This window comes from Dasypus novemcinctus, unplaced genomic scaffold (assembly GCF_030445035.2).
Source record: "Dasypus novemcinctus isolate mDasNov1 unplaced genomic scaffold, mDasNov1.1.hap2 scaffold_124, whole genome shotgun sequence".
NCBI lineage: Eukaryota > Metazoa > Chordata > Mammalia > Cingulata > Dasypodidae > Dasypus > Dasypus novemcinctus.
The window spans coordinates 1,433,948-1,458,104 of NW_026688150.1; the positions used below are offsets into that span (position 1 = coordinate 1,433,948).

General features: G+C 44.8%; 1 protein-coding gene across 2 annotated transcripts; it reads left to right on the forward strand.

Annotated features, from left to right (window-relative positions):
• The first annotated feature begins 1,643 nt into the window (after positions 1 to 1,643).
• LOC101421787 (cytochrome P450 4F2-like) lies at positions 1,644 to 23,645 on the forward strand. Of its 2 annotated transcripts, none has more exons than XM_071213601.1 (13): positions 1,644 to 1,809; positions 2,232 to 2,430; positions 4,444 to 4,588; positions 6,962 to 7,015; positions 7,106 to 7,233; positions 9,075 to 9,196; positions 9,998 to 10,268; positions 11,006 to 11,072; positions 11,266 to 11,395; positions 22,426 to 22,559; positions 22,654 to 22,718; positions 22,883 to 22,965; positions 23,382 to 23,645. In XM_071213601.1, exons 2-13 carry the CDS (start codon positions 2,233 to 2,235, stop codon positions 23,578 to 23,580), a joined length of 1,596 nt encoding a protein of 531 aa, XP_071069702.1. In that variant the 5' UTR covers positions 1,644 to 1,809; position 2,232; the 3' UTR covers positions 23,581 to 23,645. The 2 variants fall into 2 exon arrangements, with proteins under 2 accessions (XP_071069702.1, XP_058148528.1); XM_058292545.1 differs by having other exon boundaries at positions 1,644 to 1,789.
• The last annotated feature ends 512 nt before the right edge of the window (positions 23,646 to 24,157 follow it).

The following is a 24,157-nucleotide window of genomic DNA, read 5'->3' on the forward strand; positions in this document are numbered from 1 at the left end:
AAGGATAGACACACAGACCAATGGAACCAAATTGAGTGTTCTGATATACACCCTCATATATACAGCCATATGGTATTTGACAAGGCCACGAAACCCTCCCAAATGGGAAAGGATGGCCTCTTCAACAAATGGTGCCAGGGGAACTGGATATCTATATGGAAAAGAATGAAAGAGGATTACCAACTCATACCTTATACAAAAATCAACTCAACATGGATCAAAGACCTAAATGTAAGAACAAAGAACATAAAGACCTTGGAAAGCAAATGTGGCCAGTCTTGAAGCCAAACTCAGTGTGTAAAAGTGTTGCCTTCCCCCCAGCATGGGGCATGACTCCCGGGGATGAGCCTCCCTGGTGCTGAGGGATTACTGCCAAATACCAGCTAATGATGTAACTAGAAAATGTCCTTGAATAAAAGGATCAACTCGGACCAGCAGAATATCTCAGTCTACATATAATACCAGGAGTTAAAAATGTTTTTTGACCTGAATAAAAGGGGGAAATGGAAAGGACAAATGAGTTTATATGGCTATGAGTCTCCAAAAAGAGCTGGGAGGTTATCAGAGGGTTGCCCTTATGCACACCTGAGCAGAGTCCCAGAGACAGATAAAAGTAGATACAACCCTGAGTATTGGTTCTTCTGAGGGCTACAGGGACCCACAGTTTCTATGGTCATGGCAGATGGAGTTCAGTGCCATGTCAGTTGGCCCTACTTTGGAATTTGTGTTTCTGTATGATGGAGCTGGCCTCAGATATGATCTTTGTCCACAGTCTCTCCTGTTACTTTTACTGGAACTGTAATTGATACTGGGGTTTGATGTACACCTAGGGGACCTGAATCTCTGGACTGTCCATGTGATAGCCAGGCCCTGAGCCTCAACAGACTTGCAACTCCTACACTCTGGTTTATTGGACTTACCCCACTCAGCTAACATGGAGGTGAAGAATGTCAACCACCACACCAGGGAGCCATGAGTGCCTACAGCTGAAAGCAGGATTGCATCCAACATCCATGTGGAATCTAAGCCCCCTCTTGATACAGATTTGGAATGAACACAGCCATTCCAAGGCCCACAGGATGGAGGAATAGAGTATGAATTAGAGTGGACTTACTGATATTCTATTCATGAACTGTGGTGATTAGTAATCGAAGAAAATGTGGCATTGGTGTGGAGAAAGTGGCCATGGTGGCTGCTGGGAGTAGGGAGTGGGAGGAAGAGATGTGATGTGGTGGCAGTTTTGGGACTTGGAGTTGTCCTACCTGTGTCTTTTACGCCCAGAATCTGATCCCTGGATTCTTTCTTTGTGGACTGGCTTGAGTTCATGTTGAACTCCTACCAGGCTGTCCCACCAGTTCCTGCTTGACTCTGGCCCACAGGCTGGGAGGCATTTCATGTAAAGGAGTTAGCCTAGCAATGCTCACCTAGCCCTTTAATGCCTGCTTTTCCCTGCCACACCCTGCCTTTGAAGCGCAAAGGGCAAGTTGTAAATTTGGGGCCCCAGGGACCTTTGTCCCTCTACACCCAGCTGTTCCCCACCCATGGTGGGAGGTGCTGCCCACACTGTGTGACTCTCAACTAGAGCCTCAGCCAGTCTTGAACCTCAGCCCCTTGCCCCTCCCCCTAATTTGGGCAGTAGGCCAGGCAGGGGAAGAGGCAGGCAGGCCAGTGGGAATTGGCCAGCTTAGCCCTGTCCCTCCCAGACCAACTTAGCTCAGGGACTAGGGGCAAAGTCATCTCATGAGGAGGCAGGAGACGGTTGTCCTGGACAAGCCTCTTCTGACAGGAGGTGCCAACCTGGGGTGACAGGTTTGGGATATCCCTGTTGGGAGGGTGAGGGTGCTGGTGCAGCACAATGGGATTATTGGGTAACTGCCCCTCCAATCTCTTCCCTCTGCCTGCTAGCCCAATTGGGCCTTTCTGGACTCCAGCCAGCTCTGTTCCTCCCTTACTTGTCAATCTCCCATCCCTACCCCCCCCCCAATTCCCATCCCAGTCCCTCTAAATTCCCCTTTCCTTGTCTCCCTCCCAGGCTCCATCTCTCTACCCATCCTTGCTTCCATTCCTCATCCCATCTCTCCCCCTTTCTATTCAACCCCATTCTTTGTCCTGCTGCTCCCCTCCTTGGCCCTCTGCCTCTACTTTGTGCACCCCTCTCTCCCTACAAGCACACCCTCACCACCCCTTTTCCTTGCCCTCAGAGCTCACCCTCTGTGCCTGCTTCCCTCCAGGATGCAGCTCCTGAGTCTGTCCTGGCTGGGACCTGGTCCCATGGCCCACTCCCTATGGCTGTTCCTGCTGCTGATCGGGGTCTCCTGGCTCCTGGCCCGTGCCCTGGCGTGGTCTTACACCTTCTATGACAAGTGCCGCCGCCTGCGACGTTTCCAGCAGCCCCCGAGGAGGAACTGGTTCTGGGGCCACCTGGGTCTGGTGAGTGTGAACCAGAAGCAGGGTTGGAACTCCCAAGGGGTCAGGAATGGGGCTTAGGGTGCTGAGAAATGGGGAACTGGATGTAGTCTAGGGTACAAACATGGAAAGGAGTCCAAGGGGAACCCCTCTTTCCTCACCTACCCTGCAGGTCCATCTCTCTCCTCCTCTGTGGACCCCATGTCCTGAGGCCATTCTCTCATTCTTACCCCCCAGCCTGCTTGGGATCACTTTCCTGCCTGTCTTCCCCACATTAATCCCCCCCTGTCTTCCCTGGGGGTTTCCAGGGCAGGCTGTGTGGAGCCCTTGTCCTTCCCTGCCCCCAGGCTCCACCCTGAACATGGAGCCTTCCCCATGGCACAGTCCAGGGTCTGCTCTCAGTGCACCTCAGGGCAGAGTCTAATGTTCTCTGAGCCGTGGGGGCACAGCTGGGCTAGAGAGGGTGTGTCTCCCCACCCATCCCTCCTGGGCACCTTCCTCTTCTCACCTTGCCCCCCCCACCCAAGAATTACCAATGAGTCCCATTTCCCAACCTGGATAAAATTTGACCATGTCCCCTTTCAGATGCCGTCCTTGCCTCCCCAGTCTTGATCTCTGACTTGGCCCTGCTCCCACTTGTACTTAAATGGTTAATTATATAATTTGTCATTAATCATCTATCTCTCCCATTAGACTGGGGGTTGGGCAAGTGCTCTCTCCACAGTGCTCAGCCTAAGAGCTCTCATACAGTAGGTGCTCAACAAATGTTGACATCCTAGAGGTTCAGCTGACCATCACCTCCATGAGTATTCCAAGGCAAAGGGAGGAGCACCAGGCTGCTCCCTTCCTCAGTCCAATTCTAGTGTGTGCACAGTGGATCACTTCCCCCAATGTCCAAAGGAGAACTACAGCTTGGGAATGGGCTTCCCAAGCCAACTTCAGGACAGGGGTGAGGAGCCCAAGCTCTTCCTGAAGATATCCTGAGATTCTGAATCTTGGAATTCCCTGAGGCCTCATAAATTTATTGCAATTCTTCCTCCCTCCTTGGCCTTGGAGGCCGATCTACATCCTCCCCTCCTCCCACCCCTCTTCCTGTGTGACCTTACCCTAGTCACTCCCTCTCATGGACCAGTTTCACCTAGCACATTGAATCTTCTCCCCAATATCCGTGGGGAGCAGGTAACAGAGTACAGAAAGGAGAGTGACTTGTGTCTACCTGTTAAGAGGATCTTGGGTATCAGGTACGATGGAATATTCCATGGGACCAGGAAAGATAGTTCGTCTGGAACCAGCCCCTGCCGCACACCTTCGGGGAACACAGCCTCAGATTGTTTATTTGTGAATGGCCCCTTGTTAGGCATGTCTGTAGGTTCAGGGAGAAAATACATGGAGATACAGTGCACCCAGCCTGGTGGGCTGGTGGTGCTCCAGGTGGGAGTACTATTCTGATAGAGTTCATGACCATCCTAGGTGAGGGAGACTTCTAAGGCTCAATGTGCCCCATCTGTAGACCCTCCTCCGGGGGAGGAACCCCATGGGGACCTCCATACAGGTTCTCCCTGGAGGGCCTCTTCAATGAGCTCACCCCGCATGCCCTCCCTCATGCCTTTCTCCCTACATTCCTTCCCACGGCCGGCCCCCAAGGCAAATCTCTACAGAACCCCCCCTAAGGGCTCTTCACCCAGGGATCCACCATCAGGGTCTCCACTATGGCCTTCTCTCACAAGCACCCCCCCCCCCGTGGGCTCTCCCCACAGTCCCTTTTCCCCTGCCTTCCTACACCAGGCTTTCCCCACCCACTGTGTCCCAAGCTTTTCCTCTCAGTGAGCAAAGAAGGTGTATTTTCCATCTCCCTGGGTCATGCCCCTGGGATCTGGAGACACCAGGGCCTTCTGGCCTCAAGGACACTTGAGACCCTCCATCACTACAGAATCCCTACAGTGATTGCACCACTGAAAGAGGCTGGGCCAGGGCATGGGGAGGTGGGGACCTGCAGGTGCCTTCTCTTAGGAGGTGACTGCACACAATTGCTTTCAGGTCAAACCCACAGAGCAGGGCTTGATCATACTGGAAGAGCTGGTGGCCACCTACCCCCAAGGTTTTGTGAGCTGGTTGGGGCCCCTCCTCCCCATTGTTATTATGTGGCATCCTGATATCGTCCGGTGTGTCACCAACATCTCAGGTACCCATGCAGAGCTTGTGGTGATGGATGCTGTGGGGCTTCAACAGTATTATGCTCCTTTATCTCAAGCTTTGAGGTCCTCTGCAGGGGTCCCTCTTCCCCTCTTTTCTCTCAGCCATCTTTCTATTTCACCAACCTTTATCTCACCATCAGCTCCACGGTGGACCCACTGGACCACTGTGGCCCCAAGAGACCTCTACCCAAAACCCTGTTCTGGAAGAACCCCCAGTGTTGGGGAGATGGATCTAGATAGGGAGACCCTCAACACTGCGTGTTCAGGAATGGGGATGGAGAGACAGAGAAATGGGCTGGGCCAGCCCAGAGGAGGAGCCAGGTTTCTGCTGGGCAAGATGGAAAGCTTCCTGGAGGAGAGGTTGCTGGAACAAGGTCTGGAACAATGAGTAGGAATTTTACACTGGGGACAGGGCAGTGCTGTGGGTGGTGGTAGTGGTTGACTCTTGGAAGGGCCCTATTCTCTCTCATTTCTGAGGAGTAACCCCAGTAACAATATACATTAACTGAAAAGTCCAGGAAGAGTTATCATCCAGTACAGTTGGATGCAGAATTCAAATGATGTTATTAGGAATTTGTCTCCATCTCTTAGTTCCACTTTTCTCTGACTCAGTCTTACTTTGAAGGCAGCTCTTTCCTCATAAAGAATAAATCCCAGAAGCTCAATTCTGATAGGAAAGCTCTGCCAAGTCCCCATTCCCACAAATGACCTGGATTTACTTTCAGTGTTCTGCCTGAGTCACAAGGCCATTTCCTGAGTCAATCTCACAATTCTGATTCCCCACTCTTGGACTTGGGCCTCTCAAGCACAAAATAACTTGAATATCAAGGGCACAAAGCAACTTGAATATTAAGAATGCAGGTCGTGAATTCAGACATAGCTTTGCTTGGGTCTAAGGCTCCCCACTTGTTATTTGAAAGATTCTGCACAAGTGACTTCATCACAACTTCCATTTCCTTATTGGGAAAATGGAGATGAGAGGAGAACCAAGGTAAAGATGATATTTGGGGACCAAAATGGAGAAAGGCTTTTTCTGCTCCTGTACTTGAGGGACCCTGAATTGCTGTGTGTCAGGCTCTGGGATCCATGAGGAGGTCTGGTGTGGAGAGTGAGCACTTGGCTGTTCCCCGGAGCTTAGGTCTTGGTCTCTGCCTTCAGGTGCTTCTCTCCAGCAGCCTGGAAAGGTGTGGAATTGGTCTTTGTTTCTCCCCAGATTCGAAGCTTGGAAATCTATAAACAGGGTCTGGTGAGCACCTATGGAGAGGTGTGCTGCTGGTGGGTGGGGCCATGTCACATGGTCATCTGCACCTTCTACCCCACCTTCATCAAATCTGTCCATTTCACCCTATGCAGACATCCCTCTGCCCTCAGCCTCCTACGGCTATGGTCTCTGTGCTCCCTTCAACTGGGTGGGTGATGCAGGGGTGCTGCTGCCCCCTGCCCGCCTGAACCATCAGGTGTCAGATCCCCAGGATTTTCTGTTCTTATCTGGGCATGTCTGTGTGACAACTGCTGTGTAACCACACCTGATCACTTCAAGTGTGTGCTTACACCTGGGAGCACACATGTATGGTCTGTCATGTCCAGGGATCAGCTGTGGCCACAGACATTTGGGCCATGTCCATGTCTGTCTGGATCTTGGCAAAGATGCTGTTTAGGATCATCTGTTTCTCTGCCTTGTCACATCTGAGTGACATTTATGTCTTGTTTGAGGTCAATGCTGAAATGTGTCTGGCTCCCAGGATCTCTGAGAAATGTCTGTGACCTTATTTGAATCATGTTTGAGGAAGGTATAAGGTATGCCTGGATCACATCTCATCCATTTTGGGACATGAACAAGGCCATATGCATATTATGACTGGGGCACAACTGTGGGGCAAGATGAGGTCATGTCAGATGGTCTCCAGGCCATGTAAAAGAATGTTTTGTTATGCTGTGTATATTTTAGTGTATCCCATGTATGTTGTGGCCCTGTGAGATGTCAAGGTCTATATCTGGAGATGTCAATTGATGCTGGGATGGCTGGGATGTCCTATGTCCACAAGAAACCTTTTGTAGAGTGTTCGCTGTGCTCAGGTGTTTCAGAACACATTGGACTGTGGAACAGACATGTCATGGTGTAATGTGGCATGTTGATCCATGTCAGTGTGTCTAAGCATGCAGAAGCTTGTCTGTGGGTTCTACCTTTCCTACACTCTGCAACTGCAGCCTGTTCTGTTTCCCCTCACCTCCCTCTGCTGTCTGCTTGCTCTCTGCATGGCCCCACTCCTGCAGTGCTGGACTTGATGTAAGGGCATACCCCCCACCTGTGACCCCTCTTATCCCTTGCATGGCTCCTGATGACCCATCTCATGTGCCAGCCACCATTGCACCCAAAGACATGGTCTTCTACCCATTCCTGAAGCCCTGGCTAGGTGAGTAATTGCAGCCAAAAGGAATTTGGTCAGTCATGGGGGTCAGGGCAAGGGGTACCCTCACCTGATGCCCATGGCTGCCTCTTCTAGGGGATGGGCTCCTGCTGAGTAATGGCAACAAGTGGAGCCGCCACCGTCGCATGCTGACCCCTGCCTTCCACTTCAACATCCTGAAGCCCTATACAAAGATTTTCAATGAGAGCACGAACATCATGCACGTGAGTCCCTTGAGCCTGGAGTCTCTGATGAACTAGCTTTAAGTGGGAACGACTTCAGATGCATCTGGTCTGGAGTCTTGGCTCTGTTGCATGACTTTGAGACTATGGTTATTTCTCTCTGTGCCTCAGTTTACTTATTCCAAAATGTGGATAATGATCTCCATCCTGAAGTGTGGTCAAGAAACTTAATGGAAACATGTCCCTCACACATAGTAGGTGATCAGAAGGTGTTGGTTTCTAGGCTCCCTACCAGAATCCTTGCAATCCCAAGACAGTGTTAATGATAATGATGAATACTACATAGTAGCTATTGCTGAGTAACTCCTTCAAAACTCTTTGGTTTAAAATGTAAGAGTTAATTATAGCGAGAAGTCTATGGGTGAGTTGGCTGGTTCTCCTGGACGTGGGTGGCTTCATTCATGCACCTGTGATCAGCTGTGGGTCAGGTAGGCAGGTCTGATTGTCCAACTTGCCTTTCACATATGCTTCGGTCTTGGTTCACTCAGGATGACCTAGAATGGTCTCTGCTGGGTGCACTGCACTTTTCTTCTTGTGATTATTCATGATTCAACAGGCAACTCAGGCTTGCACACATGGCAGAGGCCTGGCTAAAAGGTATTGAGATAAATTTGCAAAGCCTCTGGAAACCTAGGTTTAGAATTATTCATCACTTTCACTGCATTCGCTTAAACAAAGAAAGCCACAAGACCAGGATAGGATCACAAGGTGGGGAAGTTAGGACCACAAGGTGGGGAAGTTGCAGTCGAGTCACATTGCAAAGACAATGGATATACGGTAAGAAGAAGCATTGGTGAAAAAAATATGTGAACTGTCTGTGATTTTCCCTACTTATAATCTGATAAGTTAGTTTGTGACTCTTCCAAGAATTCTTCCAGAACACAAGACTCTTGGGTCAAAATCAAAGTTTACTATTCAAGGCACAATGTATGCTTCATGTTGGTTTTGACTCTTTCCCCAAGCCACCCAAGCCTCATAGGGATGACACAGATAGGTGTATTGGATGTCTGCACCTGCTGACCATTGCATCAGAGGGTAGGAACACTAATTTTAGGGTAATCTACAACTTTCGTAGGAAAGAGAAGCATGCCTGATTTTTGTCCAAGGGAAGGCATTACCTCATCCCTCAAGATTGCTCACTGCAAACACAACTCTGAGAAATGGTCCAGGTAAATAGTGACAGGTCCTTGAATTCTTACCATTTCTAGGAAGAATGTAAAGTGATTCATATGGCCCATGAAAGCCTGCATCTCCCAACATAGGGGATATTTTTGTAATCAGTCCACAACTATGGTGATGATGATGAAGATAATGGAAGATAATATTTATTAAGTACTTACTATATGTCAGAAAACCATTCTAAGATACATGCTGTCTAATTTAATTTTCTCAATTCTTTGTGCAAGAGATGATCTTTCTTCACCCTAATAAAATTATTAAACTAAGGCTCAGGGCAGTTAAGGAGCCTGCCCAGAGTCATTCACTAGTATATGATCTGCTTTATCTGACATGGAAAAAGTTCATCTCAACTGTTATGAAAGAGCTGTTACACAGGGGAAAATGACTTGATTTAGGACTTAAAAGCACAGAAGGCAGAGTTGGAACTTGAAACCACATCTCCTGACTCCCATACGTGAAAATTTCATGTCCTATCAGTGACAGCTTCCACTCTCACTTAAGCCAGATTGTTCCTGAAAGTGGGTGCCTGGGGTGAAGGACCAGGAGGCTGCGTTCTGAGTAGATTCCAACCTGAAAGGTGAAGCCAGGGAGTGGGCTCAGGGCACATAAGGACTAGCCTCATTTCTCCTCCTCTCTCTGGCCAGGACAAGTGGAAGCGGCTGGCCTTGGAGGGCAGTGCTCGTCTGGACATGTTTGAGCACATTAGCCTCATGACCCTGGACAGTCTTCAGAAATGCGTCTTCAGCTTCAACAGCCACTGCCAGGAGTGAGAACTTGGTGCATTCATGCAAGGGAGTAGGTGGGAGAGAGAGAGAAGTGAATATGGCAGTCAAAAGGGTTTTCCTGGAGGAGGAGGAGGAGGGGGAGGAGGGGGAGGAGGAGGAGGAGGGTCACAGGAGAGCACTGAAGGACAAGGGAGGGGAGAGAGAAACAGAGGGACTTCCAGGTAGTGAAAATATTAGAGTAAAGGCAAGGAGACCAGGATGAGCAGAGTAATAAGGTACCATGGAAATGGGGTTGGAGAGGTAGACAGGGGCTAAATCTTAAGGGCTTTCAAAATCCAGGCAGCAGTGTAGGAATTAATCCTCCAGTTTCTAAGAAGCTATGGAAGGAGATGAGCAGATGAGGAGTGCAACCCAAGCAGAGATTTGGAGATCCAACTCTTTGTAGGTCTAATGTTTGACTGTTGTGTTGACATTGAACATGAAGAGAAGAGAAAAAGGCCGAGCCTATGGACCCACAGAAGATGATGCCTGGGATGGACTGAGAGGTTGAAGAAGGAGAAGGGACAGGATGGATATTGGGCAGGAGGAGAGAGTCATGTACCTCAAACTCTGCCCTGACGACATGATTATTGAGAGATAGCTCACTGAGATGTGGATGCAGGGATAGAAGAAGTTTTGGAGAGGCACACATCTGGGTGATCCCCACCATGTACCTCTGAGGCAATCTTTTCCTGGATGCTCACAATCCTGGTAGGAGGTAGCTCCCAGATTCTGGGTAGGAGATGCTCCTTCCCCTTCATGGGTGTTAAATTGTTGCTTTTCTTTACGTCCTCCTCCTCTAGGAAGCCCAGCAAATATATCACCGCCATCTTGGAGCTCAGTGCCCTCGTGGCGAGACGGAACCAACAGATCTTCCTGTACTCGGACTTCCTGTACCACCTCACATCCGATGGGCGGCGCTTCCGCAAGGCCTGCCGCCTGGTGCACGACTTCACAAATGCTGTCATCCAGGAGCGGCGCCGAACCCTCCCTGATCAGGCTGCTGACGAGTTCCTCATGGCAAAGGCCAGAACCAAAACTTTGGACTTCATCGATGTACTCCTGCTGGCAAAGGTGGGCTCCCTTGCAATCTGAATTCAACAGGCAGACAGGTATCAAAATGGCCCACTGTGTGGCCTGTGGGAGAGTGTGGGCTATGATGTGGACCATTGACCATGAGGTGCAGCGGTGCTCAGAGATGTATTCGCCAAATGCAATGAATGTCTCATGATGATTGAGGAGGTTGTTGTTATGGGGGGAGGAGTAGGGTGAAGGGGGTGGAGGGTATATGGGACCTCATATTTTTTTAATGTAATATTAAAAAAATAAAGACCAAAAAGAGAGGCAGACAGGATCTTGATTTCAAATGTTAGATCAAAGAACCCAGATTCAAACCAGAGAGCACTGGAGAGCCATGTGAGGTGTTTGAGGACAAGAGAGATTCATTATCTTAAAATGTGAGCAAATGTCTCTTGAGCAAGGCACAATTTGTAAATTCTAAGGCATGCTGCCAATGAATCATCTCATAACCCAGATTGCCAGGATTTTGTTTCTTAGAGAGCTCTCATTATGCAGAAACATGAAAATACTCACGGAGCATTGATTCTTCCCATTAGTGCCAAAACAAGAGACAAAGACACAGTGAGGTGGAATTTGGGGTGGGGGCTGTGGGAATAATGAAGAAGGTAGGTTCTAGGAGTGCAGGGTACTTGAGTTTCTGAATGGATGAAGCATCTTCAGACAGTGTCTCGGTTAGGGTGGGAGGCTCTCAGAGCTGGAGTGATAATGGAATCTTCTTGCATTTTCTCCAGGATGAAGATGGGAAAGAACTGTCAGACGAGGACATCCGAGCGGAGGCTGACACCTTCATGTTTGAGGGTGAGGGTCTGAGCACGGGATCATGGTAGGAACAGGGGTCCCTCCAGCCCAACGGTTTGGTGGGTGGACCCTGGACCACTCTATCCTGCACTGTGCTTTCCTATCCTCCTTGAAGGCTCCATGTCAGGGAGTTGTCCGCCCTCTGGTTTTGAATCAACCCAGAGACTCAAGACTGCCTGACTGTACCCCTCAGGCCATGACACTACAGCTAGTGGCCTCTCCTGGGTCCTGTACAACCTTGCAAAATACCCAGAGTACCAGGAGCGCTGCCGGCAGGAGGTGCAAGAGCTCCTGAGGGACCGCGGGTCAGAGGAGATTGAATGGTGAGTGCATGATCTCATGGCCTCTCCCTCGTCCCTCTCGTTGGCTCTGCTCTCCAGATGGGGACAGATGAAGATGTTTTTATTGATTCTTCCATTATTGATTAGTGGAACTAGGAGGAGAACTTAGTGACAGGCCCCGGTACCCAACCTGTCCTGGAGAAGGTCCAGCTTTGGGGTGAGAAAGATCTGCTTTTGAATCATCACCCCTCTATTAATTTGCTGAGTTATCAAAAAGGGTCATATCTTCTCTCCACGACTGAATTTCTTCCTCTAACATGGGACCAGTCTTCAATCCCCAGGGATCTGGGAGATTTAGCAGCAATATGTAAGGGCAGAATTTGGTTAGGACATGGTCAGTAAATGAGCTTCTCCTTTCCTCCCTTGCTTTTCTCCCCTGAGACCACAGTTTTCTGAAGATCTTCACTTTACTGAATATTTGCTCATCTTCTGCTACATAATCCCTACCATATTGACTAGTCCAGGCATTCTTAGTAGTCCTCTAAGTAAGAGGTTTCCATCTCTTGCTGACAAACCCTTCCATCATCCATCTGTCTTGCATTCTGCTTATACTCACCTCTGCTCACAGCCTCAATCTGGTCCAGGAAGGATCAAGACTTGGTTTCAGCCTTCTAGGTGCTCCCAGCCCGGTGGGAGAGCATTCCCATATCAAGGGACTCCCAATTCACATAGGCGGTTCTAACACTGAAAGAAATTGATGAAACCCCGGGATGGTGGTGGAGGCAGAGAAGAGATAGCAGCTAAGACCTTGAATGATTATCAGTAGCCATTTAAGTACAATCAGGAACAGTGCTTTAGGCTGAAGAGACAAAGGCAAGGAGAGAGGGAGAGGGTGAGATAGAGGAAAAGAGGGAGGGAATGCAGCCAATTGCGTAAACCAGGAGTGACCAAAGCCTTTTTTTTTTAAGTTTTACAGTTTTTGTGTTTTCTTTATTTTTTTCTATTTTTTTTCTATTTCTTTTTTTAATTTTTTGTCTTATTAATTTTTTTAATGTTACATTAAAAAAATATGAGGTCCCCGTATACCCCCCACCCCCCTCACCCCATTCCTTCCACATCAACAACCTCTTTCATCATCATGGAACATTCATTGCATTTGGTGAATACATTTTTGAGCACTGCTGCACCACATGGATAATGGTTTACATTATAGTTGTGAACAAAGATCACATCTCAGTCCAGCTCAATCACACAGAAACACCAACTGCAAAGTAGGGCCAACTGACATGGCACTGAACTCCATCTGCCATGACCATAGAACCTGTGGGTCTCTGTACCCCTCATAAGAATCAACACCTGGAGTTGTATCTACTTTATCTGTCTCTGGGACTCTGCTCAGGTGTGCATAAGGGCAACCCCTCTGATAACCTCCTGGCTCTTTTTGGAGACTCGTAGCCATATAAACTCATTTCTCCTTTCCATTTCCCCCTTTTATTCAGGTCAAAAAGCATTTTTAACTCCTGGTATTATATGTAGACTAAGATATTCTGCTGGTCCGAGTTGACCCTTTTATTCAAGGTTATTTTCTAGTTACATCATCAGCTGGTACTTGGTAGTAATCCCTCGGCACCAGGGAGGCTCATCCCCAGGAGTCATGTCCCACGCTTGGGGGAAGGCAACGCATTTATGTGCTGAGTTTGGCTTTGAGACTGGCCACATTTGAGCAACATGGAGGCTCTCAGGAGGTAACTCTTAGGCATCCTGCAGTTCTAGGCCTTGTTCTTATTTCAGGTGCACAGGCTCACAGCATAGTCATTACTATCAAGGGCTCATTGTTGGACCTTCATTCTGTTTTGGTCTTTGTCATTAACTTGGGGGATTGTTCCTGTTCCTTTAGGGAATGTGATAGAGCTCCCCTGGCTAGGAACTCAGCACTGCCTCAGTTGTTGTTTTTAATTGTATTCACTATGAAAATATCCAAACATTTTTATGTACCCTGGATATATGCCCTGGAGAACTCCCTGCCAACCATGTGTCCCCTGTCAATAACACTCCACACCAGTATTCCTCCGCTGCCATTGTTGAACCTCTCTGTGACCCAAAACTTCTCCAAAAGTGAAGCCAAATATATTGCCAGGTTCCATTAAAGTAAAATGCAATACAATGATGAGTTTAAAGGTTAAATATAGAATACATATTAATTTAGAAAAATTAAGGTAAAAATTAATTGGGGTATCAAAAAATTTAAAAATGCAAAAGCTTTGTTTTGATGTTTTGCCTTCCATCACTGCAATAAGTGTTGCCCTGTATGCAAATTGGCCACGCAACTATTTACGTCTTTTCCTCAGTGTCTACGTCCTATCTTTTTCTTTTCTTTTTTCTAATTATTACGCTTATCTTCACAAGAGTTTTAGATTGTACTAGTTCATATATACAATATGCAGTACTCCCACATATCCAACATAAAGCCTTTTCCCTTCGACAGCAATAGTTTTTTTACATATTCATACTATGTTTACTGAAAGTGATGTACAGATATTGAGACAATAGCTTTCAAACAAGATAACATTTGTGTTTACATTGCAGTTTACATTTTAGACTATACGATTTTCTAAATTTTTAGTTATCTTATGTTTTACATTATGATTTACATTTTAGCCTATCGGCCCCTATATATTTCCGGTGTAATTTTACATGTTTTATATCCATCCTTGCGCACTCTTGTGGAACACTTCTATTGCCCTCACAGCTACGTCGGTTCCATCTATTCAATACTTCTTTCTCCCTCCCCTTAGGGCCCACAGTGACAGTCAATCTTCATTGCTTGAAGGGCCATGTTCAGACATACTTGCAACAGTGTTGAGGGCTTGACATGCTCAACTGCCCTAATTCACTGGGAGCCACCATGTCTCTGGAGAGATACAATTTCCTCTATCTGAGAACATCAGTCCTCCCCAGGATGTAGGTATATACCTTCACTCTCATTATATGGGTCTCTATCCAATGATATAACCCACTCTGGCAAAATGAGCATTCACATATTCCCTAGGAGCCTGTCCTGCATCAGATTATCCCCTTTAAGCATCTTAAACTGGTAACCTTCCTTATTATATTTTTGAAAAAGTTTTCTCAGCATTATACTCTCAACCAAATACCTGACAATCTATGTTCGTATGTTACCCCACCCTCCCCCCAATTTCATGGGCAATATTACCCATCCTCCCATCCCTAGCCCCCCTCAAGACCACAAAGCCCCACCCAAGGTAACCCTATGCCCCCATTTTATCCCTTCCTTGTACACATACTTACCTCCAGCTTATCATAGATTTCACCCATGTAGGTGTCAGCTTACATCCTTCCTCTAGCCCCCAAATTTCTGTAAGTCTATCATCCAGTCTCTAGCTCTATGAGGCAGCTTGGTTTACTTATTTCATATCATTGAGGTCATGTAGTATTTGTCCTTCAATGTCTGGGTTGCTTCACTCAACATAAGGTTCTCAAGATTCATTCATGTTATCACATGTGGTTGTAGTGCATTCATTATTAAAGCCGAGTAGTATTCCACTGTATGTATATACCACATGTTAATTATCCACTCATCTGTTGATGGGCATTTGGGTTGATTCCAACTTTTGGCAATAGTGAACAATGCTTCTGTGAACATTGGTGTGCGTATATCAGTTTGTGTCCTTGTTTTCAGTTCTACTGGGTATATACCCAGCAGTGGTATTGCTGGGTCATATGACAAATCTATGACTAGTTTTTTGAGAAACTGCTAAACTGTCCTCCAGAATGGCTGGCTCCTTCTGCATTCCCACCAGCAGTGGATGAGTGTTCCCGTTCCTCCACATTGTCTCCAGCATTTGTAGTCTTCTGTTTTTTCATAGCTGCCAATCTTATGGGAGTAAGATGGTATCTCATTGTAGTTTTGATTTGCATTTCCCTGATACCTAGAGATTTGGAGCATTTTTTCATGTGTTTTTTAACCATTTGTATTTCTTCTTTGGAGAAGTGTCTTTTGAATCTTTTTCCCATTTTTTAAATGGGTTGTTTATCTTTTTATTTTCAAGATATAGGAGTTCTTTATATATGCACGTCATAAGTCTCCTATAAGATATATGGTTACCAAATATTATCTCCCATTGTGTTGGCTCTCTTTTCAATTTCTTGACAAACTCCTTTGAGGTGCAGAAGGCTTTGATTTTGAGGAAGTCCCATTTATCTATTTGTTCTTTTGCTGCTCGTGCTTTTGGTGTGAAGTTCATGAATCCATTTCCTATTACAAGGACTTGTATATGCTTCCCTACATAGCTTTCCAAACTCTTTATGGTCTTGGCTCTTATATTTAGGTCTTTGATCCTTCTTGAGTTGATTTTTGTATAAGGTGTGAGATGGTAATCCTCTTTCATTCTTCTACATATGGCTATCCAGTTCTCCAGGCACCATTTGTTGAATAGGCCATTCTCTCCCAGTTGAGAGGGTTTGGTGGCTTTATCGAATATTATATGACTATATATATGAGGATCTATATCAGAACTCTCAATTCGGTTCCATTGGTCTGTGTGTCTCTCCTTATGCCAATACCATGCTGTTTTCATGACTGTAGCTTTGTAGTATGTTTTGAAGTCAGGTAGTGTGATTCCTCCAATTTCATTTTTCTTTTTCAATCTGTCTTTGGCTATTCGTGGCCTCTTTCCTTTCCAAATAAATTTCATAGCTAGTTTTTCTAGTTCCTTAAAGAAGGCTGTGTTGATTTTTATTGGGATTGCATTGAATGTGTAGATCAGTTTTGGAAGAATAGACATCTTAATAATATTTAGTCTTCCTATCCATGAACAAGGAATATTCTTCCATTTATTTAGGTCTTCTTTGATTTCCTTGAACAGTGTTGTGTTGTTCTCTGTGTATACGTTCTTTACATTTTAGGTAAATTTATTCCTAGGTATTTGATTTTTTTATTGACTATTGTAAATGGTATTTACGATACCATTATCAGTGTACAGAAATGCTACTGATTTCTGTGCATTGATCTTATTACCTGCGACTTTACTAAACTCATTTATGAGTTCTAGAAGATTCGTTGTAAACCTCTCAGGGTTTTCTATGTTTAGGATCATGTCATCTGCAAATAATGAAATTTCGACTTATTCCTTTCCAGTTTGAATGCCTTTTATATCTGGTTCTTGCCATTGTCTGCTCTGTGTGTCTATTCACTGTGCGTTCTTCTGTGTCTGCTTGTATTCTCATTAGGCGAGTCTGAGAACTGATCCTGGGAACTTCCGGGGTGGGAGAGAGGTGATCACTCTCTTATACTACCTCAACTCCCTGTTCTGCTATGTCTTCATATTTTCTCTCCTCTGTGTCTCTGGTTGTGTCATCTTACTGCGCTAGCTCTCAGCATCAACCAGCACTCTGTGTGGGATGGTAATCCTACATGGGAGGGCACTCCCATGTGGGCTGGCTTTCTGTGTCAGCCAGCTCACCATGAGGGCTAGCTTGCTTTCACCAAGAGGCCCTGGGCCTCGAACCCTGGACCTCCTATTTGGTAAACAGGGGCCCAACTGCTTGAGCCACATCCGATTCCACCCTCCCCCATTTTTTTATTGTTTTGTTTTCATTTAGTGCATGTGTGGAATAATTTTTCCAGACTTTCACTTTCAATCTGTTGGTATCCTTGGGTCTAAGGTGATACTCTTGCAGACAGCATATAGATGGCTCATATTTTCTTATCCATTCCACCTGTCTGTTTCTTTTCTTTGGGGAGTTTAATTCATTAACATTCAATATTATTACTCTAAATGCAGTTCTTTTTTCACGCATCATAACCTTTTGGTTTTATCTGTCATATTTTGCTTCACCACTCTTTTGAGAAGTTTAGTTACTTTTACTGATATAGTCTTCATTTCTAGACTCTCTTCTAAGCCTCTCTCTCTTGTCTTTTCTTTTCAGACTGTAGCACACACTTTAGTATTTACTGCAAGGCCAGTTTCTTTGTTATAAACTCTCTCAGTTTCTATTATCTGTGAATATTCTAAACTTGCTCCCATTTCTGAAATACAAACCTGCTGGATTTAAGATTATTGGCTGGAAGTTTTTCATTTGCAGTATCTTAAATATATCACACCACTGTCTTCATGCCTCCATGGTTTCTAGTGAGAAATCAGCACTTTAAACGTATTGATTATCTTTTATAGGTTATACATTGCTTTTCTCTTTCTGCTCTCAGTATTATCTCTTTGTCTCTGGCATTTGGCATTCTAGTTAGTATGTATGTATCTTGCAGCTGGTCTATTCAGATTTATTCAAATGGGAGTACCATGTGCTTCTTGGACACAGATATCTATGTCCTTCAATAGGGTTGGGAAATTTTCTACCATTATTCTTTCAAATATTCCTTCTGCTCCTTTTCTCTTCTTTTCTCCTTCTGGGACACCCAGGACACATATGCTTATGCCTCTCTTGATGTCATTTAGTTCCCTGTGACCTTGTTCAATTTTTTTCATTCTTTGTTTCATCTTTTCTTTTGTATGTCTGTTTTCAGAGACCATGTCTTCAAGCTCACCAATCTTTTCTTCTGCCTCCTCAAATCTTCTGTACTTCCTTAAATTTTTTAAAAAGATACTTAGATTCCATAAATATTACATAAATATATAGGGGATTCCCATATGCCCCATTGCCAACCCCTCCCATGTTTTTCTTCATTAACAACTTCCTTCATTAGTGTGGTATATTTGATAAACTTTATTAATATATCTGGAAACATTGCCACTAAGCATAGATTTTATAGTTTTTATTGTACTTTAAACTCTCTTCTGCACAATTTTATAAGTTATGTTATGGTATATATGACATAATTTTATGTTTCTTTTCTCTGATAATTACTAACTTTGAGCATAATTTCATATGCTTAAAAGTTTCTTTATTTGAGCTCCCATGAATTCTTAGTTCATATACTTTGCCTATTTTTTTCTTGGGTTTCCTGTTATTTCTCTTATTGATTTGAGAGATTTCCTTCAGTATGTAAGATATTCTGCAAATATCTTCTCCAAATGTCTCTTCTGACTGCTTATTAAATATTAATTAATATTTATTATTAACATAATGTTATTAACATAATCATTGCATTATCCATTATTTCCTTAATTTTGATGCATTTTTATCCATTTTATTTTGGTCTTGCAGTTTGAACTTTGTGGATATTAATATTTGTTTCCCACCTCTAGGCCACAAAGATGTCCCACATTATCTTCTTTTTCCTTCCTTCCCCCCCATGATGGTTCCCTGTCTGCTTGCTCTTTTTTTGTTGTTGTTCTTTGTCTGTTTTTTTTGTTCGTTTGTTTGGGAGGCTTGGGGAACCAAACCCAGACCTCCCATGTGGAGGTGAGCATCCAACTGCTTGAACCTCATGGTCCCCACATTATCTACTTTTTAAAAATCTTTTTAAATTTATTTTTAAAAGAGACTTAGATTACATTAAATGTTACATAAAAAAATAAGGGATTTGCATTTAACCCAATCACCACTCCTCCCACTTTTCCCCACAGTAATAACTTCTTCCATTAACATGGTACATTCATTGTAGTTGATGAACACATTTTGAAGCATTGCTACACAGCATAGATTACTCTTTACATTATAGTTTACTCTCTCTCCCACTCAATTCTGTAGATTATGGCAGGATATATAATGTCCTGTATCTGTCATTGCATTTTCATTCAGGACAATTCCAAGTCCTGAAAATGCCCCCATTTTATACCTTTTTTCCCTTTCCCTGACTTCTGCACCTCCAGTGGCCACTGTTCCACATCGATGATATAATTTCTTCCATTGCTAGAGCCACAATAAGTCTATAGTATAATACCAGTAAGTCTACTCTAGTAGATATTTTATTCCCCAATCCTGAGGATTCTGGGATGATGATGCTCACTCCACCTCTAATTGAGAAGGGAATTCTATCCCATATGGCTGATGGATGGGGCTCACTAGCTTACAGTTGTAGACTCTCTTGTTTTCTTGGTATGGCAGTTGCCCATCCTCACCTCCTTGTTAGTTGTCATGGCTGAGTCCAATGAACTGGAGAGTAAGTATTGCAACTGCACTGCATCTCAGGGCCCAGCTGGCACATGAACAGCCCAGAAATTCGAGAGTCCTGAACATATCCCTACCAACTCCAGCACCAACTGCAGATTCAAACAAAATAGAAGATGCCTGTGTAGAGAAGTCACATCTGAGTGCAACTCTCTCACACTTGGGGCACAAACAGCGAAGGATAACCCATTGCCAAGGCACCATACTCCAGAGCTACCTACCATGACTGTATGACCTGAGTGTCTCCAGAGCCTTCAGGAGCCCCTATATTTGGGATAGTATCTACTTCAGATGTCTACAAGATCCTGCTGAGATGTGCATAAGCATTACCTCTCTGATGACTTCCCCACTCACTTTTAAACCTCTTAGCCATATAATCTCATTTGTCTTTACGTTTTTCCACCTTTTATTCAAGGGCTTTTTCCAGTTGCATCACCAGCCACGGCTTGGTAGTAATCCCTTGGTGCCTGGGGGTCATTTCCCATGCTGGGGAAAGGTAATGCATTTATATGTTGTTTGTCTTAGAGAATGGCCACATTTGTAGAACATGGAGGCTCCCAGGAGGTAAGTTTTAGACACCCTACCACACTAGGCTATGTTGTACTTCAAGAGTAAAGGCTTATAAGCATAGTCATCAATATCAAGGGCCCATCAAAGTACTATCCTTCTTCACTAGTCATTGTCCCTGTACTTGTGGAATTAATGCTGTTAATTAGAGAATGTGGCAGAGCTCCCCAGGATGGGAATTGAATATTCTTTCTGTTGTTGTGTGCATCTCCACCCAATGTGGCAATTCCCCATGAACATTTGAACATATTTATATACCTTATATGTATGCCCAGGTGAACGTCCTCCCATGCCTCCCCCATCACTGATGCCCCATACCAGTGATCTTCCCCTACCATAGCTGTAACTCTTCTGTGATCCAAAACTTCTACAAAAATGAAGCTAAGAATATAGCCAAATACAAGTATAGGAAAATTAAATAATAATGATAGGTTTAAACATAAGAAATAAAATACATAATAATTCACAAAAACTAAAACATTATCTTTTTTTAACTTTAGTTTTACCTTTCCCTAATAGGTATCTACTCCACCTGTAGTATATGGAGTAGATGAGGGTCTATTTCTATTTGTTTCCACATCATCAGTTGTTTGAATACATTCTACCAAACAATTCATGCATAAGCAAAGACTTTTTGGCTCTTCCTTTACTTGATGTTAAGTTTCCACCTATTTATGTGCCTGTCTCTGAGCTTTATACTCTCACTCATGGATCCATTTTCCTGCTCTTGCACAGGAAAACAGTGTTTCTCCTCCTCCTCCTCCTCCTTCTCTTCCTTCTTTTCCTCCTCCTCATTCTTCTTATTATTTCTTCTTAATAACCTTTATAATAGGTCTTCATATCCGGTGGAGTGTGTTTCCTTCTTTGACTTTTTAGTTTTAAATTGACCTAGCTCCTTATGACCTTTTATTCTTCCAGAAAATTTAGAGGAAGTTTATCAAATTCCTAGAATAATTCAGCTAGCTTTTCACCAGGATTGAATTGAATAAGCAATTGACTTGTGGAAGAATGATTACCTCATGCTATTAGTATACCCTGTCCTAGAGTGTGCAACGGATCTCCATTTATTCAAATAACTTTAATGTATTTTAGTGAAGAAATTTCTACCTAGAGATCTTAAGTATGTATTTTAATTAACCCTTAGATACTCGTTATTACGGCAAATATCATATTCTAGTGATATTTTGCATAATGCCAATAGAGGATAATATTTATATGCTCATTTGGAATGAACAACCTTCATATTTCTTGTTATATTTAATCTGTTTTTTTTAATACTGTTATGATGAGCATCTTTTATTATGTTTTCTAACTGGTTGTTTTTGTATAGGCAAATGAATAATATATATACAGTGGTACATTAACTTAGAAAATAATAAAGTTGGCATTTTATATCAGTGGGAAATGTGGCTCATTTAATAAAAGCTTTTGAGACAACTAGAGATAAATCAGGAAAAAAAATAATCTGCTTCTCAGATTTTCTAACAAGATAATATCGATATGAAGCAATGACTTATATTTATTTTTTTTAATGGTAACCAAACTAGGAGACTGTATTTTTTTAAAAAAGAATTATTAAAAGCTCTAGAAGAAACCATGGGGAAATAGTGGAGTTTCTATTTTGACACAAGTCTCAGGAGATGTACAAGCAGAGATTAGTATGCTTAGATGAAAGAGAAACAGAGTAGTGTGTATATAGTATGCTACTATATATATTTTTTTAATGCAGAAGAGTAATGCTGGAGCAATATATAAAGAATTAGTATTTTCAACAATGTATGGGGAGGGAAAGGGGTTTTGGTGGGTCATAGGAGTGTTATTTTAGAGTTTTCAATATGTGAGCCATTCAACTTTATCAACTACTAAAATGTTAAAGAGCCACACAAAAAGAAGAGGGTGAAAATTCATCCCTTTACTGAATTCTCAGTATTTATGAAAATTTTCCAGTGGATTCTTTTGTGTATTACAATAATGAAGAAACTGTCAGCCAACCATGTTACATTTCTTCCCACATTTCAAATTACTATACTCCTCATTTTTCCTTGTCTAATTGCAGTAGCTAGTATCTCTAATAAATGTGAAATAAAAGTAAAACATTTAGTGTACTTACTCTTTTACTCATTCATCTTATTTTCTTATTCATGGAGAATATATTATTTTCATGCAAATTTTTGACATTTTCATAATGGTTCCTGGGTATTGGTTTTGCTCAGATGATTTCTAAAATTAGCTGGCTGAATTTTCTCTGGTGTGTTTCTGACATTACTTTTCTGATGCTCAAATCTTTGCTCTTTCAGGGATTTGTTTTGTTGTAGAGAGTGAGAGTCAGAGAGAGGCAAGGGAAGGGCCTGATGGGGCAGATGGAGCTGGGGGAGTCTGTCTTGGCTCCCTGGTCAATTGTGGGGGGATCTCAACAGGGACGATCTGGCCCATTTGCCCTTCCTGACCATGTGCATCAAGGAGAGTCTGCGGCTGCATCCTCCAGTCACCACCATCTCCCGCTGCTGTACCCAGGACATCGCGCTCCCGGATGGCCGGGTCATCCCCAAAGGTGTCCACAACGGCAGGACGCAGACTCCTGGGCAGGGAGGTGGTTCTCTTAGGCATTGGGGGCCCTTGTCCTGACTATTCCCTCCCTCTCACAGGTGTAATCTGCGTCATCAGCATTTTCGGGACACATCACAACCCGACGGTCTGGCCAAACCCTGAGGTGCTGCCCCTTCCCCAGTGATTTAACATCCAGGGACCTGGGGGATGATCCAGGGTCCTGCCTTGGGAAACCAGACCCACCTCTTCCACCACACACACTTCTGCTTCTCAAAAGCATCCTGTTCTGGGAGAATAACCTTAGCTGTCCTGCCTCATCCACCACAGGTCTATGACCCCTCCCGCTTCAACCCAGAAAACACCCAGAAGAGGTCACCTCTGGCTTTTATGCCCTTCTCTTCGGGGCCCAGGTGAGACCACCGGGCATCTGAGGTGGGGAAGGGGTGAAGGGTGACCTGGGCCTAGGACTGCTTCTAGACCTGATTGTGGGGGAAGAGGAGGTTCAGGGGGCCAGAGTTCCAGCACCCCTCTTCCCATCCCTTGGAGGATGGACAAGGACCTAGAGAAGCTGGGTGAGGTTCAAGGAGGCCTCCCAGGAGTGCTCAGAGGCCCCTCCTGCACATCTGTTGGTCTGAATTGGGGGTTGGAGTCCGGGTCAAGCTCAGGGGACATGGAAGTCCACATGAGGGTCCTATGCATGGTTATCACCTCCTCTCTAACCCTCAGGCTGATGAGGGAGAAGGTTGGAGTAGTAGACAAGGTCCAGGAGGGATGGGGGCCCAAATGGGAGTCCTGTGCACTGTCCAAATCCCAATCCGGCCCACAGGAACTGCATTGGGCAGACATTCGCCATGTCCGAGATGAAGGTGGTCCTGGCGCTTACGCTGCTGCGATTCCGCATCCTGCTGGACAAGACAGAGCCCCGGAGGAAGCCAGAGCTGATCCTGCGCGCGGAGGGTGGACTTTGGCTGCGGGTGGAGCCGCTGAACACAGCCTCACCTGGATTCACGGCCACAGGGCCTTAGACCCATCCCTGACCCCACCCATCTACCTTGGCAGATTTAAGGGAATAAAACTTTGCTGTCTCCTCTGTTCAGACCTCCCTGTGAGTCAGTAGGGGGCGCTTGGAGACTGACTGTATCCAGAGGAGATGGTGGCAGGTTGGAATTGGAGCTGCTGCCTCCAAGCCTAAGACCCTCCTTGCCTTGCAGGTTGACCTCAGAGGCCCCACCATGATGGTGAGTTCTGCAAGAACCCAATCACTGACATTCTCCAGTGGGCCATAGGGAGGCATAGTAGGTGCTTGATCAGGAAAGGGACCAGGGTTAAGGATGGATTTAAGAGGCTGCCTTGGGATTTTGAGTCCAGGAAGAGGAATCCCATAGTGGCAGATCCCTTTCTCTTGGCCACGTGTGCTCTGAAACAAAGTCCCTTGGCCTGTCCAGAACATAGGGGGAGAAAAGATGTAGCCACACCCTTCCAGGACTCAGAGTCCCCTCAGTGCTGTTGCCAACAGCTCCATTCATGTGCCTGCCCCCTCCTAGTTATTCCATCTGTGGTTCCCTTTTCTGACATTCAGGGAGTCCACTCCCTTTTCTGCCT

Bases quoted from the DNA above. Each gene is read 5' to 3' on its own strand.
- LOC101421787 (XM_071213601.1), top strand. From the start codon at position 2,233: ATGCAGCTCCTGAGTCTGTCCTGGCTGGGACCTGGTCCCATGGCCCAC. The intron at 2,431-4,443 runs GTGAGTGTGAAC...AATTGCTTTCAG, and splicing joins TCTGGGGCCACCTGGGTCTG to GTCAAACCCACAGAGCAGGG. The intron at 9,197-9,997 runs GTGAGAACTTGG...CTCCTCCTCTAG, and splicing joins TTCAACAGCCACTGCCAGGA to GAAGCCCAGCAAATATATCA.